We start from the raw sequence: 19,617 nt of genomic DNA, 5'->3' as shown, positions 1-19,617 counted from the left end.
CAGTTGCCCATCAGCAGTAGAGCTCTATACCCGGATTCCTCCAACATGCGACATCGAACCTCATCAGTGGGAATTGATGGCTGAATAGGGGCTCCCAAATGCTGCCTCACAACGTTGCCTCACGTTGGTACCTGGGATGTGGAGGCTGAACAAGGGATTCCCCAAGGACGTACTGGATGCTTTGTGGAGGGGAGGGATAGATGTTTGTTATGGCAGGGTTCTCACGGGATGGTGGTAGATAGGATACAGAGTGTTATAAGCTGCAGAGAATTATGGGAATAAAAGCATAATTAGCCATATTAAGGAACGTTTGTTACGTGGGGATTTAGGATAGGGTGGTCCACAGGAGGTAGCTGCGATTAGGAGGGTGGGTTAATGCTATAATTGTGCTGGAAGACAAATGCTTCCAGTGCTAACCTAGTTTGGATTTCAAACCGTTACCGCCGGATGGGATGTGAGTTACGTGTACAAAATAAACAACTGCCTACATCTCTGTATGCTGGTTTGTTGATTTGTATCTCGGGTCTACTAAAGTCCGGAAGACCGGCTAACGGATTGTCTCGGAGTTGTTGACGGGGATCTGGTTTTGCTGGAATGCTGAAACATAGCTTGCAGAATGAATGGCAATGGGGAAGAAATGTACTTGCAAGATTCACACAATAAAGTAGAATTTGTTGACATGGGCATGCTTTCTATCTGGATTACCTTGTAAGGCTGACATCAATCTTGTAAGTCTCCCCCATCACCTTTACAGCCCCAGAAACTAGGGACGGTCTCTTCCGAGACATTTGCCAATGCCCACATTCCTCCTGCAAGCTAAGCTACCTGTTAGCGGACTGCTCCCCTGGTTGCAGCTCTTCCATCTGCCCCCCAAGCTCATTCCCATATCTGATTACAGCTACCAAAATGATTTCTAGCCCCAAACAAGAGGCAAGATGGCTGATGCTCTTATTTAATATCCTGCCTCAAAGAGAGCCTTTCACAGTCTTCAGGAAGACAGGCAGCTTCTGATTCATGACATGATGGATGATATTTCTCTACACGCATGCCCAGTTTTTATTAAAATGTATAATGACTTAGATGTGGGAAGATTTCCCCCTGAAGAGTTTTGAGCATATAATTCACATGCATCATTGACATAGCCAGTCATAAAACATCTTCCACTACTGATTGAAACATGAAGCATTGGGGAAATGTGTGTACTGAAACCAAGTTTAACTATGATCACATTTCAAAAACAAAAAATAATCAGACTGGAAAAGACTATTTTAAATTCCCTCCCCCCATATTGAACAGCTGAGGAAAAATATGCAAAAGAAAAAGTACATTTAAGGTTCAAATTGCAAAAGAACAGCAGTCTGCATATAAATCAATTATTGCTTGAAAATGTCTGCTTACTCAAGAATAAATATTATAAATGAAAATATGTTTAGAAGCTACTAAGGCTTTTAAATCCATTTATTCTGCGAATTTTTTATATCCTCATATATATAAAAGCAAATGAACAAATACACACATTCATTTTTGTGTGTTAAAATTCTAAATGCAACCAGTTTCATTTGAAAACCTCCCAAGACCCTCTGAGAAAGATCAGAGATTTTTGATTAATAGTCCAGTTTAGTGGGAAAAATTATTCATTTTCTTTTGTTATTGTTCAACTCTTGGGGTTAGGAATTCACAATCATCATTCAGCAAAGCTGAAAGCCCCAACTGACTTTCCTGCCCCTTGAAATATACCATGTCCTTTGGAAATCTGACAATATTACATGAAAGCTTTGTCACTTTAAAAGCAAATATTTGAATTCCTTGATCCAGTGATAAATTCAGATACTTTTAGACACATTATAATAAGGGTGAAAGGCCTTGATGACTACTGGAGAAAATTAAAGCTTTCAATTATACCTCTCCCAAGCAAACCTTGAACAAGCTACTGCAACAAAGCTCTCATTAGAATGTTTTAATCTATTGATAACTTTAACCCTTAAGCAGCTTCTTTGATTCTCAATTAAACATATGTATTATTGGTGTCGGGGTTCTTTGTTTAAAAAAAACCCAGTAATAATTGAGTATATTTTCAAATGCTGTACATCGTTTTGTTGTGCATCATTTTAACAGAAGTTGTCATCCTTCAGATTCCAATCCTTCTATAATCGAGTACCATTATTCATTAAGAAGAGGGAGACTTCAGTGATGCTTGGGGGAAAGTCAGTGTTTGCAGAAATACCAATAAAAGTGTACATGAAAATTCTCATATGCATGGAAATAGCCTACTGATACCTGCAGTTAGAATACTGATGGGAAAAGAACAGAATATTCTTTCGGGTAGCACAGCTGACCAATTGATGATCTGCACAGGAGCATCACTCTAAAGCATAACATCTGCTTTACAATCCATTCAATTAATGTTCTTCGGAATGTGTAAATTAGGAAATAAGAAGTGACAACTCTGCTACTCAGACAGGAGTTCCTACTTGGGTTCAGAGTTGTATTTTAGTAGAAACTCCTTTCCATCCTACCAATGCTGCGAGGCTGGGAATACACAATAATGCAATGGTATTCCACTAATTTTGGGGAGCACCCTAGCACTTCCTAAAATTTGTCTGAAATAGAGAATAAGGGCAGAATTTCAAATCAATTTCAGAAAATAGTAATCAATGCAGTTGATATGGTGTAGTGATTAAAGTGTTATTAGTGATTAAAGTGTTGAACTAGGACCAAGATATCCAGATCCAAGTTTTGCCCCTACTCGGCAAGGTCACTGGGTGACTTTGGGCCAGTTACACTCACTTGAACCTATCCTACAAGGTTGTTATGGGGAACATTGGAAGAAGAAGAGCAACACATGAACCCTTGGGAGTCCCGACGAAGAGGGAAAATATAAATCTAACTTTTAAGTTATTATCAATTTGAAAATGAGCGCCTCTGAAACTGATCTGAAATTCTTGGGAGTTCTGGTGAACACGATTTAGAAAATCTTGGCAGGGGAGATTTTAAAGTACCACCCAACCATTGTAAAGCTAATATACAGTTTGTCTTCATTACTGCTATATCATATTAATGTATGGATGATATTAGAAGACATTATCAATCACTAGGAGGCAAATGTGCCTTGAAAAGAAATAATGCAGAAAGTTATCTTCAGAACATTCTCTTGTAGAAAAAAGAAAATGGCAAATGTAACTTAGAAATACTTACAGCTGATAGTAATCCCAAGTTCCACACCCCTTTTCTTGGGTAGTTTCACATGGAAGGTACCACTGCTCGGAATGACAGATTCTGTGGAACAAATAAACCAATTAAAAGGGCAAAATCAAACCAGAGGATCATGGGGCCAGTTGCTTTGTCTACCTATACTAAACTTCCCAATATGTGAATGTAAGTACAGTAGCGTAGCACAAAGTTTACTTTGGCTTTGGAAAAAGTATTTGATGAAAGACCACTTCTCAGTTTTCAGTGGCTCTCCTATATGCACACCTTCCTATTCATACTGGAATTTGCTGTCACTGGAATGAAAACCTGCAAGACAATTGGGCCAGATCATGTTGGATTCCAGAACAGTGTTAGATAGAACAGTTTTGGGCAGAATTAATGGGAAGATCACAGTGAATGAAGCTGCCTTACGTTTTCTGTAATATTTTCAAATAGCTCATAATAAGTGGTGTCTTGTACTTAATGAATATTTCCTTAGTGCATTTAGTCCAGTACAGTCAAGTGTTCAATAATATAATACAGATGACATTTACAGGCAGCTCTTAACTTATGACAATTGAGCCCAACATTTCTATTGCTAAGCAAGAAAATTGTTAAGTGAGTTTGCCCCATTTTGACTCTTCTTGACACAGCTCTTAAATGAACCGCTGCAGTTGTTAACTTAGTAACATGGCTGTTAAGGGAATCTGGCTTCCCCCATTGACTTTGCTTGTCAGAAGGTCACAAAAGGTGATCACATGACCCTGGGAGACTGCAACCGTCATAAGTACATGCCAGTTGCTAGCCATCTTAATTTTGATCCCATGACCACAGGGATGCTGCAGTGATTGTAAGTGTGAAAAATGGTCATAAGTCATTTTTTTCAGTGCCATTGTAACTTCAAATGGCTATTAAACAAATTGTGTGTCAAGGACTAACTGTGCATTTAAAATTACATGTAATGCATTTTTGCATGTAGTTTTATTTCTGCTTGAACTGTAAATGTAATAAAGGCTTTTATTAGATTAATGTTTATGTGTATATATATATATAACATTCAACATGCGGAAAGGTGGGTCCTAAACTGTATAAAGATATTCAGTATTTTTGTAAATTGGCATCTAAGAGACAAATGCTGTAATTTACATCATTTCTGAAAGAAAAAGAAAAAACAATTGCAGCAAAACAGATTGTAAACTTGGTCGTGATTCAAAATTTGGGAAAAAATTTTTTACATATTTCTCATAAAAACGAGGGTGCTTTTTTAGACAGAATCAGACTATTCATAAATAGCTTACTTTTATTCAACAGGAATTTTACAGAAGTACAGTCTGGGGTTCTTTCCAACCAAACTATCTACCATCTGAAAAAAATATGGCATTTTATCTGCTCAAAATGTTCCTTCTATATAACTGTTGATACATATTTAGAATTTTATATGGCATACGTTGGTTCTGGCTTCAGAAATCAATATGCAGTTGCTCAATACATCAAGATCATGTATCATGTCTGGTCCCTGGGTCACTGAAAATAATCTAGCCATCTACTGTTCTATGCTGCGCTAACTATATTGAAAACAATGCAACATAATTAAAAAGGGATTAAGCGGGGAAAATATCCATACCTGCCACATCAAATTCAATCTCTAACACAACTTTATTAGTAAGCGCTGCATCCCGCAACAGCTGGTTGGCTTCTTCCATTGTCCCATCTTCAGTTGCAATGCTGTTGATGGAAAGTACTCTGTCTCCAACTTGTAGAAGGCCACACCTTTAATGAAGAGTGATGAAGGAGGTTGGGAGAAGTCAAAGAGAAAAGGACATTTACCAAGACTATATAGCCCCTTTTCCATGACATCAAAGAACAAGACTGATGGGGAATCCAATATGAAAACATACATATTTGAGACAGTCAAATAAGAGAGGATTCATACACAGGGATGGACTACCTGTAATATCTTCAAAGTCTGATAGGACTTTCCCTTCCCGCTCTCTTCCACTCCAGTGAATTAGGTTGGAGCCAGTGGTGGGATTCAAAATTTTTTACTACTGGTTCTGTGGGTGTGGCTTGGTGGACGTGACAGGGGAAGGATACTATAAAATCTCCAGTCAGAGGTGGTATTTGCTGGTTCTCTGAACTACTCAAAATTTCTGCTACCAGTTCTCCAGAACTGGTCAGAACCTGCTGAATACCACTTCTGGTTGGAGCCTATCTGAGCTTCTTTCTAATGCTCCTACTTCCTAGGTTCAATATGTGCTTTTGTTTTTGTAACTACTTCTATACAGTTTCTACAGGACTTTCTACATATCCAAAGACACATTAAAACTAACATCAGTGTTATATGAAAGCTGCTTTGAAGCATGCTTTAATCTTACAGCAATCCAATTAACCATTCCTGACCTCACTGTCATTCAGACTAATGACACGAAAAGTTACATGATATGTGCAGTATTGCAAGTTGCAGCTTTTTCAGCTCACTTCAGTGCTTCAGCAAATCAGGTAACTTTTTTTCCTTCTTCCTATTTTCCCCCTTGAAGGAAAATATACCCCTGTGCTCCTTAATAGTTTGAAAAGTTAGTGCTGTATTTCTATATATAAGACTGAAGAAGCTACCTGGATAAGCAGCAAACATTTCAAACCGAAAAAGAAAAGAAGTCCAGTTGCCATGACTCAACTTCCTAGTCAGTACTGTATAGTTTTAAGATAGACTTTTTATACAATGTTGTCTTACATTTATTGTATTGATTATTCTGCATTTGGAGACTTGGGATAGCAGGAACAGAAGAAAAAACAAAAAGAATTACAGGTGGCCCTCGACTTACAAACACAATTGGAACTGGGATTTTGATCAAAAGTTACCGCAGTCATAAGTCAAGGGATCCACATGACTTAATCTGATTTTTTTAAGCCAATCATTAAGTGAATTGTGTGGTCATCAAGCAAATCCATTCTTCTGAATGGGTGTGTTTTGCCAGGGACTGATAAAAAAAATATTGTCAATTGCGGTCATGTGACTGTGGGACACTATAATTAGTTGTAAATGTGAGCAGTTGCTAAGTAGCATCAATGTGATCATATGACAGGAGGCACAATATTTTATGATGACCATAGTCACTCTGGATAGTGAGATGGGCACTTTTTGGAAAGAAAGAAAGAAAGAAAGAAAGAAAGAAAGAAAGAAAGAAAGAAAGAAAGAAAGAAAGAAAGAAAGAAAGAAAGAAAGAAAGAAAGAAAGAAAGAAAGAAAGAAAGAAAGAAAGAAAGAAAGAAAGAAAGAAGGGAGGGAGGGAGGGAGGGAGGGAGGGAGGGAGGGAGGGAGGGATTTTATGAGCCATAAAGCATCCTTTTTGACTATCATAACTTTGAATGACAGATCATAAGCTGTAGACTACAAAAGTGAGGTAGAATCAAGCCACAGGAAGGCGTTCTGAGTAGAAGAGGCAAAGGCAGTTTTAGAAATAAACTGAACAATAAATATGTGGATGTAGCAGTCCTCAGAATATGGAAACAGAGTGGTGTTGGATAGGAACCACTGCAAAATCCAGGGGCAGAATTTTAAAATGAGGGAAGACTATCTTTGAAAATAATAAAAAACTAATGTGCAACTGTGGCAAACCACATGGAAATACCACAATTTATAAATGGCTGGTTAGACCTTAATGCTTTTAAAATAAAAGGATTTATTTATGTATAAAGGTCTTCTTAGTCATTACAATGAAAAAGCTGGAGAAGCATTTGAGAAACACAGGAACAGCTCTCTCTGTTGAGTGTTTCTGATGTATCATTCATAGACTGGGAAAAATCCATTATTGAACTGAGCTTCTAGCAAAATTGTCTAAACATCTTTGCATTTCTAATCAATAAGGGGGGAAATCAAGAAGCAATAAATGACTTAGCCCAAGAATAGAGTACTTTGAAAATTTAAAAGCTTTATATCTTGGTTGTCTGAATCCAAAACATTTTCTTTCCCTTATTAGTAGATTGAAAAGAGCTAATAGAATATTTAAGGCTCAAACCCTCCAGCTTTATAAAATTTTGTGAAATGAAATTATAGCCAGTTGTTCCTTTAATAAACACACTGGTGCATGATACAACATATAATTATGATGTTGCATTTACAAGATCACTTTTTTTCTAAAAAACAATAATATGAGAATATCTTGGAGATTCACATAGATCTTCATTAGGATGAATATGAACAAAGTCACTGTCAACTTTGAAATGAGCCTGGCAAGGGCCATTTTCCTGTTCCTCAGTTGCCACACAGAGGGGGAAGGGGGAAAGGAGGATGGAATGCTTTTCTAGACACAACACACAGCTTTCTCATGAGAACCAAGGTCATTCCTCCAGGTGAAGGATAATATGGGGAGGAGTGCCTGGAGAACCTGCCAAATAACCTAATTGGCCAACATGACCTGTAACAATTGGGGAGGGAGTTACTTCCTATTTTAATTATACTGAAACCTGGGAAAGATTTAGTGTTGGTTTTTCAATTGATTGTGCCAATATGATGTATCCACTAAAGAAGTCCTTTGAGGAAGATTCCAGTCTCAGAGTTCTGATTTGCTTGGGTGCGTTGACAGCCATGACAGCCAATTTTCCATTAACAAAATAATATCGAACCATTAAAAATGTATCACCAATTTTTGATTTTTAATTTTGTTTTAAATAGTCGGTATACTTATAACAATAGGTTACATGCTACACATGCATTAGTTGTTCGAGACTGATTGCTAGCTAAGAAGGCTAACAGTGAGTCACAAATTTACTTGCCTGCCTGCCACTGATCAAGATGTGCTACAGCTATGTCCCCAAATGCAGAAACAGGGGACTGTTTTCCTGTTGGCAAACTCTGGAGCTGCTCCAACTTCTTTAGAAGAATTATGTGATTGTCTGGATGAATTCTTGTTCCCTCCTTCCCAATTCCATGGCCTCATCTGTGTTGTTCAGTGCTTTGGAGGCACTTTGAGCCACTTAGAACAGAAATATAGCATGAAACAGATGAATGCTAGTTCTCCTGAGGTTGAGGCTAGAATACTAGAAAGATTATATCATACCCCACTCTAAGTACTTTTAGAATTCACTGGGGTGCAATAAGAGGCTACAACACTCTTGGTATACAACAACAATCAAAATATGAAGACTCCTGGATAGCCTCACATAGCATACAACAATTTCATGTAGGTTCATGAGGACTGGTCAGGAAAATCTGTATCTGGCTCTAAGAGAAATTTAGTACCAATTAGGGATGAAGGGTGTGGATCTAAAAGAGATAGGTGCTCAGTGGTGTGATTTGAGTGTCCTCTGAGTTAAATGACAGAAGCTTCTTTCCTATAGCATTATTCTTCAATGCCTGAGAAAATTTGAGCACTTTTGTCACGGCCAGATGGCATTTGCAGTTGAATTTAAACAAAAAAATATTTGGCCTTTATTCTAAAAAGGAGTGGCAATGTCAGCCTTCAATATTTTCTCTTTTTCCCCCCTTTGCTTTGCATCTTTCAGCTGTCATAAGTAACAGGGGGAGGAGGGGAGATATGATTATGGGAAGTGAGCTGGAGGTGTTACAAAACAGAATTGTATAAATTGGGGGGGGAAGGTTCTTGCTTAGGCTTCTATCTTATGCTATGCGCAGCTGCAACTCTTTATCAAAATATGTCAAGGTCAATGGACAGAAGCCTCATCACCACCTGGAGATGCCCACATGATGATATACGCAACTTTTAATTGGATGAGCCAATTGAACTATTGGGGGTGGGAACGTTGCCATCACTTTGTATATGTGATTTACGTGCCCATTTTCTCAGATTCAGAATTCTTTTGTTGCTACCACTTGATTTCCAATAAAAGATATATTTTCTCTAATTAATGGAGTCTAAGTATTTCTTTCTTGGATTTTGAATGGAGCACCAGCCGACAGGCTGCTTGATCAAATGTTTCAAGATGGAGCAGTTTGCTATTAGTGGAAGATGGAAAGCATATAATGTTTCATGACTATCCTTGAAAAATTCCACACGTCCTTTACCTTGTTAGCAGCAACAGTACAATAGTAATAAAAATGTTCTTATTTTGATTACTTAAGAAGAATTTGAAGATGTGAATCTACCTTTATGTACTTCTCTTACTTATCCAGTGTAAAAAGCAGTGGAAAGGAGTTGGCATTTTTTTCATAATTGCTGAGTCTTACAAAGTTAGCTATTCTCACACTCACCTATCACATGTAAGTAATAACCCGTAGAACAACCTTTCCAAGTATTCACATAAAATTGGGTCAACTGATTTGTTTCTAGAGGGAAAACTGTAATCCTTGCTGAACTGAAGATTATAGACCAGTTTCATTTGTGAAGTAACAAGGAATGAAAGCAAAAAACAAAACAAAAAAAACCTATTGGAAAATGTCACAGAATCATAGCAGCATATGACTGGAAGGGACCTTGGAGGTCTTCTAGTCTAACCTCAACTTTAGTTGTCAAATGTGTCTATGGCATAGATGTCAAACTTGGCATCACATGCTGTATCGTGACATATCGTGACTTTTTGCCCTTTGCTAAACCGGGTGTGGGTTTGGCCAGCGCATGACCCATCCAGCCCACAGGCCGGGAGTTTAACAGCCCTGGTCTATGGCTCTATGGCCACAATTTAGCTACTACGTCATACTATGAGAGCTCGCAAAATACAGATGTACTGTACATCCCTTAGTGAGAAATGTAAACCACTTAACAAAAAGCTTTACCATATCTGAAGAACACAATTAAAATTCATAGAAGAAAATTTGGAGAGGGAAAAAGTTTTATTTGTGTTTTTGTTTGATTTTGTTTTTGGCTTCTATCTTTGTGTGCAATGTTAATTTGTTCCTCTACCTTGTTTGAATCATTTTTAACTGGATCAAAAGATCTGTATATGCAGTGTACAATCTAGACATTTTTTTAATCTGAAATTGTATATAAATTGTTTTTCAGTGTCTCTATCTGCCTTTCAGTAAATAGAATATTCAACAGGGCAAAGAATGTCATCAAGTATTAAACAGAATAAATCCACATAATGAGACATACCCCCAAAATGCAACAATAATAATTGAAGCCAGCATAAAAGTAGAAGCAATAGGAATACTATTTTGTAAAGTAAACCAAGGTAGAACTCATTGAAGTTTGGAGTTGCAAGGGATCCTGGAAATCAATTAGGACACTTTGCATTAATGCAAAGTCATCATATATCATGCAACTCCAAAATCCCAGGTAGAAGCCATTCAGCCTCTGTTTCATTACCTCCAGTTAATGAGGTCCCAGGTCTCAGTTGTATATGGCCTCATTTAAATACTTCCATTTGTGAAAAAAATGTGACAACAGCTGAGATATCTGCAAGGTGTGGTCAAAACAGTCAAGATGGGAGCCACAAAGGTTCAGTTGAAGCTCTGCCTATAAAAATAGGCATAATGTTTAGCATACTGTTATGGATGCCATCTTAACTTTTTTTTACCATACCCTGGAGACAACTGTGGATAATATAAATTGAAGAGAAGGGGAGGGAGGAAGAGTCTAGTTTGGGAAAAGTAATTTCTGAGGATCTCTCACAAATCTGACCTTGTTTCCAAATTCTAAAAGCAATAATTATTTAGCCTCCATAGGTACAAACCTCACTTTCTGGACTTCTCTGAGTTAAGTATTTCATGGCCTTTGAGAATAAATTGTAACAGTTCATCTTCAATCACTACAAGGTTTGGGTGGTAGAAGTGGAATACTCCCCCCCCCCCTGTTGTTCCCCCAAACCCCAAAACAAAAAACCCCACCCCCCCCCCCTTCCCCCCCCCCCCCTTCCCCTTCAGGGGGGGGGCAAAAACCCAACAACCCCCCCCCCCCCCCCCCCCCCCCCCCCCCCCCTCTCCTCCTTTTTTTCTTCTCCCCTCTCCCCCCCCCCCCCCCCCCCCCCTCCCCCCCCCCCCCCCCCCCCCCCCCCCCCCCCCCCCCCCCCCCCCCCCCCCCCCCCCCCCCATTCCCCCCCCCCCCCCCCCCCCCCCCCCCCCCCCCACCTTATACTTATTACTTGTAAACAATAAACAAAAAAAAAAAAAAAAAAATGAGTCTTGCCCCAGTTGTAACTTATCAAACAGAACACAATCTACTATGAAACACATTTTCTGCATTTAACCAGCTTAATTAGATAAACAAAGATTTATTGGGTCCTAAGAGGATTATCATAAATGGCTGATCACATGTTCAGCCTCAGGATATAAACTTTCAAGATTTATGGAATATGCAGAAAATCAAATATCAATGTTGTGTTGATTGGAAGAAACTGCGGCTTAAATTTTATGGAAGCAAATAAATGCTCAACCTGATAAGCAAGGCAGAATTCAGAGTAAGATAGTTGCACTTAGATAGAATGGAAATCTGTGTACTACTCTTGGGTATCACTGTAGTTAGCAGAATTCAAACATATCTAGTGCAGTTTATATCCTATTGCCAAATTGTTAAAAATAGAGGATTGCAAAACTAGCAAAGGGACATTTCTGTAGGATAGGTATCCATGAATATACAGTATACAGAATAACAGAATAACAGAGTTGAAACAGAACAACAGAGTTGGAAGGGAACTTGGAGTTCTAGTCCAACTCCCTAGTCAAATAGAATACCCTTTACTATTCTGGACAAATGGTTGTGCAATCTCTTCTTCCAGTGGTGGAAATCCAAAACTTCCACCCACAACTTTTGGAGGCAAGCTGTTCCACTATTTAATTGTTCTCACTGATAGGAAAGTTCTCCTTAATTCTAGGTTGGATCTCTTTTTGTTAAGCTTCCATCTAAAAACTAAAAACATCATAAAACTTCCATTCCTTATTCCATTTAAGTATGCTCATGTTTTGCTCTTCTGCCAATGTTTTGGAAGAAGCATAACAGCAACTGAGTAAATACCATCCTCCTGGGACAACATATCTAATTGTACACAAGCACACACACTCATAGAAATACACAAACTGCTGACTTTGCAACTATGATGCCTGTCAAATGTACTAGTCTAAAAATGTCCTGAAAGAAAGGGGGAACAAAAAATACTAGACCAAATTCAACTTCACCAAGTATAGGTGAGACACAACGCAATCTGAATCTGTACTTCAAATTACAACCCTTCCAGATATTATATATTTTTACAATCATATCTGCTCCTAAAACAGCTGCCTGGAAAAAAAGATGAGTACAAAATATGTAACATAAATAAACATCACATTTGAAAGCATAGAAAACTCTTCATTCTTACTGAATGAAGGCACACATAGTTTTATGATAACAAACTATGTTATCCTAGCATGAAACTGTTTCTCTTCTGAGATTCTCTGATCTAGATTTATTTGCTCTGTTTCATTTTTGCACCATGGATATAATCTTCTCTTTTCACTTGTTGCAACTGAACCCAACAACAGAGACCTGTCCTTACTTATCACAGGTAGTCCTTGATTTATGACTGTATTGGACCCTCCCCATCATGGCTGTAAGTAGTGACAGTTGTAAATCAAGTCACTCACATGACTTATTACCTTTTTTGGGGTGGTCATTAAATGAACACCACAGTTGTTAAGTGAACCAATGTTTGGCTATGAGTTAGTTTTGTCAACAACTGGCGTTTACTTTCAGTTTTTGGCAAAAAAAACAAAACACCATAAAATGTGGTTGGACAACTGTGAGAGGCTGCAAACAGCCATAAATGAGGACTGGTTGCAGAGTGTCTGAGATGTGGTCATCTGACCATTGGAGGGGGGGCAGTTGTTGGAACCAGACAGTAAATATCCCCAAAGAGGACTCTCAGAACATTGAATGTTTGCTAAGTGACTGGTCGTAAGTTGAGGTCTACTTGTACATACAAACACACACTTGAAAAGGAATCCCTGTTACAGAAGAAGCAAACCTACTGCTGTCCTTCAGGCTATGAATGCAATATCAGAATAATCTATTAATTCTGATGCTGTAGCAAAGTGGTCAAATTTAGATCACAGAGCAGAGTGCTCTTTGAGTTAATCAAGCTGTCAGGATAATTATGGTGCAATTTTAATGATTTGTGATTTTGTGGTAGGCTGCCTTTGACTGTTTAATTCTGAATGTTACTACAATATCACAAAATCCAGATTGAATTGCTCCTCTCAGCAAATGCTGAAAACACTGCGATGTACAACAAAAAAGAACAGAACTGGCTATTTTGTTAATTCTTTTATACCTTACCGATGACAGAAGCTCCAAGTAATTGCCAGTTAGAATTCAGAGGAAAGTATATAGTATTAAAACTTTCATGTCTGTTTGTTTATAACCTCTAATCGCACAAAGTGGTGTATCATAAAGCAGCAATTTTTGAGCCAAGATAACTCAAATGGGCTATGTTATAGGGCTATGTTTGGCTATGCATCCAAAGTCCAGAATCCATTATTCCCATGGGATTGAAATTTACAAAGCTGTGGTGCCATATTACTTTTCATAGAAATCCACTGTTTGCATGGTGCAAAGGAAGATGGGAAGAGCGTATACGTGCCCTGATTCCTGCCTCCCTCTTGACCTTATGCCCAATCAGCAGGCATCAAGACCTAATGGGCAGATGGAGTTTGACAGCTTTGGAAGTCAATCCAAAAAGTCTGAAATGTTTGTATGGCAGTGGATGGTGAGGGAACTTAGAGTCCTGCTGCATATGGCTGGCTGGAGGGCACCTTGGATAGAAGGGACCTTGAGAAATACATCAGGAGAGGAATATATCAGGGGAGTTCTCCTTGTGGTCTGCAGTCCCCTTTGTTTCTCCCACAGTTGCAGACAGTTCCACGGATCAACTGAGGAGATGGAGGAAGAGGAAGCTTTGCTGAGACTCTGTTGAGGGTCATGGTGGGAGGGGAAACAGCACCAGCCTATGTTACACGTTGAAAGAAGGATGGCCCAATGGGTCATGGGATCTCTACAAGGAAGGAGGGGACACCTCTGTTGATAAGTGGCAGCACTACCCTTCTCATCTGAACCCCAAGAGGTCTCTAACCTTTCTGCTGGGCTGTCTGGCTCAATGAAACGGATGAGAGGCGGCGAAGAGAGGGTTTCGGTAGCAAAGATCCCACCCTGGAGCTGCAGTCCAAAGCCGTTCAAGGGGTCTCCTCTTAAAATCACCTCTGTTGTTTCTGTATGAACAATCTGCCCACCAGGACCCACAGTGCTGGAAGCTAATGATACTGAAACAAGGAGAGGGACACAACCAAGTTAGCACTTTAAGGAAACACTGGACACTTCATTTTCCAAAGAGAAATTTAGAAACCATTCTATTGAGGGAGACAGTCAGCTCAAGCCAACTGCTATCAATCTTAACCAAGCTCTTTGGAGAGAAGGGCTGCCCCTCGGATAAGAAGATATGCATCCACCTGCACCATCATTCCTCTACCACTCTTCATATGTAGCTAGAAGAAAGTATGACAAAACGTCTAAATGCGAAGGAAGAGTTTCTGATGAATGAAGGCAAATATATAGTACATGTCCCAGGATAATGTTGCAGGATCCAATCTGGGTAGGTCACCAGAACCAGAGGTTCTATCTTCTGAGCTTTTGGACTTGTGGTGAAGATGGGCTCCAGCACAAGTCTGAAAGGTCAGACAACAAAACCTCTGGTCCTGGTGACTGACCCAGACTGGATCTTGCAAGAGTTTCTGAGTTTGGAGGAAAACTTAAAGGGAATTAACAAGAACATATCACCATGATTGTGATAAAACAGACATATTGTCTATTCCGTTTTAACTCTTCAAAAATGGGGAAGGGATTTTGAAGATGAACCTGAATAATCCTGCAAGAACCTGTGATCCTTACATGAACTTTTGTGCTCCTTCTTCCTCTGTCTTCTCCTCATCATTGTGGCCCGTGGGCTCATGGGATGATTGCTTCGAGGTAGAGTATTGGAATTCTGGTAGGCCAACCCTGATGTGTTCATGGTGGGAGATGCAAAGTTGGAAGCTACAAGAGCTAGATAAAAGACAAAAGAAGCCATCTGAGTATTTCATGTGAACTCCTATTTGTTCGTATCAATTCAATTCCATTCTAATTAGTCAAGAATCAAAATATGTAATTTTTTGTCCCACTTTTACCAACACATTTATCAAAATGAGTAAATATCTGATAATTCCTTTCCCATTCCCAAAGTATCTCACTAAATATAACTAAATTAACAATCTTCCAGCCTTGATTTTAGCATCTTTGCTGATCTATGAAAATATTTAAATTTGCCAAATTTGAAAGGGCTTTCTCAAATCTTATGCAGAGTATAGAGATTTCCTTTTTATTATCATTCTTTTAGAAATAACTGAGAAAAACTGAACTCGTACACCTATGTCTCAAGGACAGGACAAGGAGGAGATTGCAAGGAATACTGAGAATGGGGTCCCTGGAGGAGCAAGTAAAGAAAAAACCACATGCACTTTTTCCACCTTGAATACCAAGAGTGGGTCTTCAAAAGAAAAAGAAGGCTTGGCAATAGGAAAGGACAAAACTGGTCCAGAAGAAACAGCTCATTGGACAGATTTTGAGTAAATCTCAGGCAGCCCTGTTTGTTGGGAATTCAGATTGTGACTCTGCACATCAAGAAAGTAGAAACATAGACTACATTACATTTACAATAGTCCTGGCTGGCTGTCTGATTCCAGGTAGGTGTCTTGCAATGTCCTGGATGGTGGGTGTGGCAGTAGCTGACACAAGGATCCCAGCAGTGGTGGTGTTCACTCTTCTGCACTTTGACTTTTGCCAATAATAGACAGATAAGGTAACAAAAAGAGAACGTCAAAAATCACAGGAAACTGAAACCGGTTAGTTGGCTCACCACTAAAAGTATTCTTAAATGCCATTTGCACACATAAAAACAATAATCACCTGTCATGGCTGCCATTCTGCTAGCTTTGCATTGCAACCTGCCAGCTGGACATTAGCAACTGGAGGAGGGAGATCGGAATGTGGGAAGACAAGGGAGGGGTTTGAGAACCAAGCCATGCCGGGCCAAAAAGAGGAATGCACCAATCCAGTCTAAGGTCAATCAAAAGAATGTGGAGATGGAGAAGGTATGAACAGTTGTTAATTGGATATTGACCGGTAACAAGGGGATGGCCAGGGTGAAAGGGAAAGTTAATTGTATCTTTTGTGTGCCAAACTGGCAGATTCTGCTTTGCTACTTCTGTAACCACTTTAGCTTTAGGTAAAGTATACCCTTGGTAAACAAAGGGCCAGGAGTCTTTCTTTACTAACTAAACTAAGTGGGACAGATGACATCAACCCATGGACAATGAACACAAATAGGAAAGTTCTTAAAATGTCTGAATATTTCTCTAAAATATTTTTGGGGGGTGAGGGGCTTGGCTTGATGTGCTTTGGATAAAAGCCCTTCATCAAGTATACCGAGATATTTGCATGCTGGCTCATATAGCTTATTTGTCTTCCGCTTTCAATCTGACAGGATTCATTTTTTCCTGCACTTTCAAAACTACAGGATCAGGGAATAATGATGGTGAAAGGGCAAGTTCAACAGTGCCTTTGAGGAAAGGTATTTCTCCTTTGTGAACTTGCAATGAAGTTTCCTCTTGATAGTTTAAGGCACATTACTCTTCTGTTGCTTACATAAAATCAGGGTAAGCACTACTGAATTAAAGAGCACATACTTCTCTTTTTGTTTCTTATTGTGGATCAAACAGAGAACATAGCTTGTAATACTTCACGATAAATCTAGAAATCGGACGGTAGAGAATCCAGTTGCAAAGAGCTTACTCACATTGCCCCAAAAGGTTTATTAAATGCAATGGATAGTCTACAAAAATGGAAATAGAAGCTCCTGATATTACCCATGGAAATTACTTTTTTAGATCGAAGGAATGTAGTATAGCTACATGTCACAGCAGTGTCCCTTGTCAGAGAGCTGGTCCTTCACAATATTGGTACTCCATAAACTGTACCTGAACATTCAATTTATAGAGTATCTCATCCATGAAGGATGGTTATTAGAGTGTGCAAAATTAAAAGAGCTGGAGTTAAACTCATGACTAGAAGAGATAGCCTTCGCAAGTTGTAAAACAAGATGGGAAAAATACAACCCAGGCTGAAACATCTGCCAGAGAACCTAGTCACATTTCCTGGGTGTATTCAGAACAACTTCTACAAAATCATGGTCTGCAAAAATTCTTTCAAAACAATTCCTCATGAAGTGTTTCACTACTTCAGAAAGAATGTGTAGTGTTAAAAAAAAAACAAAAGGAACGAGAAAGTGAGTTAAAAAAATCTGTGATTTTTCACTTGAACATTTCCTTCCAAATTTACTTTGAAAAAAGTTATTTTCATGAAGAGTTATGGATCATTGTAATACAAGCATCTAGAAAACCATTTGTTCCTCTATACATTCGAAGGTTAGAATGTTAAAAATGCTGATGAACCTGGCTTACCAGCTCATTTAAAAAATGTTGTTATTTAGGAGGTACTTGAGATGAAGACATTCTGATGATTTACAGAACGTAAATCTGGGTTTAATTACGTTTAGAAGATTATGAATAGTTGTAGTCATCATTTTATGCATTGATGTGAATGATGATTGTTTTTATGACTAGTGTGTTGACACTATTTATATATTGCCATAGGCTATTTAGAGTTTTAATGGCTGAAGTGGCATGGAAGCTAAACAAACAAATACAACAGAGAAGTTCCCACCTTGATCCCAAGACCTTTTCAAATGCAGCCAATAGATTACAATTGAGGATAGGGACATAATTAAGAAAATTACAAATCTTGATATATTAATCATGTTAGTGTTCATCAATTAATTATATTCACATGAATGTGCATGGGAATAAGCATACAGCTATTAAACCAGCAGCATTGTTTTTAGAAGCTGGACATATACCTTGTAACAAAGGCGTGAAAAGTCCCATCATCACCTCAGTGTTTAATCATTTGTGGCACCCAGGGGTGGGATGCTACTAGTTCTGCCCAGCTCTATAGAACCGGTGGCTCTGAAGAGCAGCAGACACCGAACCGGTTCTGTGTTTGCTGCTGTTTGGCCCACCCGCCTGCCTGAGCTCTTCCCTGTCCTTTATTTCCTGCTTTTTCAACCTCAGCTGCTTTGCGCGGCACAGCTGAGGTTGAAAAAGCAGTTAAAAAATGGTTTTTCAAATGCTGGGCACCTGCGTGCAGCACTTATCAGCTGTCCGGGTGGCACAGCTTTAGTTGTATTACATGTGCGCGCAAAACATAATCACTGAACCGGTAGTAACAGCGGTTGAATCCTACCCCTGGTGGCACCTTTTACCCAAGCCAGTTTTTTAACAAAATCGAACAATTAAAATGATAACTAGAATTTGATCTATTCATCAGCTTGTCCCATGACAGGAATGGCATTGGTTATTCCTTCACTAGTGATTTACAGTGCTTTCATAACATCACTCAGCCATCACTGAAGTATCATAAATCCTCTGTTCATAGCTATTATTTTGGCACAGTGATGGTTGCTTGACTCTAGAAGACACTAATTTCCCAAAGTAGAAATTAATCACACCAATCCACAAGAATCAATAAAAGGCCAGGTTCCTGTCTCCTCCCAGATGGTCTTAAGTCTCCCCCCCCCAAAAAAAAACCCCAAACCTGTCCCTAATCCCCCATTTCTGTGTAATCAGGATGGTGGTGGGTATTTCCCCCCAGAAATACACATGCCCCAAAGAAACAGATGCATTTCACATGTTATGCTCATTCATGCCACATACCTGTATCCAGAGGCTTGAGGGGAAGTCTACTGTGGTGACTAGGGAGTATCTCTAGCTTAACATTTTCTGATGTGGCTGCTAATAGCTGGGTGGCCTCCAACAAGGAACAATGCTCTGTGCTAGTCCCGTCAATGGAAAGGATATGATCACCTACATGCAGAGCCCCACATCTGCCAGAGAAACACACAACCACAGGCATATATATTGCAGTCACCTGTGGTTAAAAGTAGAGCAATTCAAAATCCATCAAAGTCACACAAAAGTTGATGACTTTGCATCACACATATATTTTGCCCAGATTCAGCTGATACCTTATTTTTTAAAAAGCCAGAAATCCAGCTTTGAAGCTTCCTGATTGAAAAAAAAACCATGAAAGAACAGAGGTTTTATCATGAAAGAACATCAGTCAGGTTAACTGAACTACAGGTAACCTTTCCCTAAAAATTAAAGAGAATATTTTCATATGGTCAAACAGAATCTAAAATGCATCTTTATCATAAGAATCTAAGGGGACTTTGTAAACAAACAAAAAAATTACCCTGGGTTTGTTCTGATTCCATTTTGTTCTTTGCTATTTACCATTATTTCTAATTTAAAAAGTTTAACATTTATGAAGTCTATATTTGTGTATGACATTTGGGAGAATGCAGTGTATATTTCCCTATACAAAGGGAAAAGTAGCAACAACTGATATAAAACTAC

General features: G+C 38.9%; 1 protein-coding gene across 7 annotated transcripts in view; it reads right to left on the bottom strand.

Annotated features, from left to right (window-relative positions):
• Nucleotides 1-19,617, bottom strand: part of GRIP2 (glutamate receptor interacting protein 2) — a 513,383-nt gene that overhangs the window by 44,724 nt on the left and 449,042 nt on the right. For all 7 annotated transcript variants that reach the window (XR_015747498.1, XM_087954659.1, XM_087954657.1 and 4 more), the window contains exons 9-14: nucleotides 18,916-19,085; nucleotides 15,794-15,919; nucleotides 14,999-15,151; nucleotides 14,187-14,373; nucleotides 4,814-4,959; nucleotides 3,196-3,276 (exon numbers count right to left, since the gene is read on the bottom strand). Coding sequence is in view for 6 of the 7 variants with exons in the window: in XM_087954659.1 (XP_087810785.1) it covers nucleotides 3,196-3,276; nucleotides 4,814-4,959; nucleotides 14,187-14,373; nucleotides 14,999-15,151; nucleotides 15,794-15,919; nucleotides 18,916-19,085 (863 nt within the window). In the remaining variant the exon portion in view is untranslated. The remainder of the gene's footprint in view (nucleotides 1-3,195; nucleotides 3,277-4,813; nucleotides 4,960-14,186; nucleotides 14,374-14,998; nucleotides 15,152-15,793; nucleotides 15,920-18,915; nucleotides 19,086-19,617) is intronic.

Source organism: Notechis scutatus, chromosome 2 (assembly GCF_049901735.1).
Source record: "Notechis scutatus isolate UNSWTSFEM ecotype Mainland chromosome 2, rNotScu1.2, whole genome shotgun sequence".
NCBI classification, from domain to species: Eukaryota; Metazoa; Chordata; class Lepidosauria; order Squamata; family Elapidae; genus Notechis; species Notechis scutatus.
The sequence above is the reverse complement of the archived record's forward strand: the minus strand, read 5'-3'. Positions and strand labels throughout refer to the sequence as shown.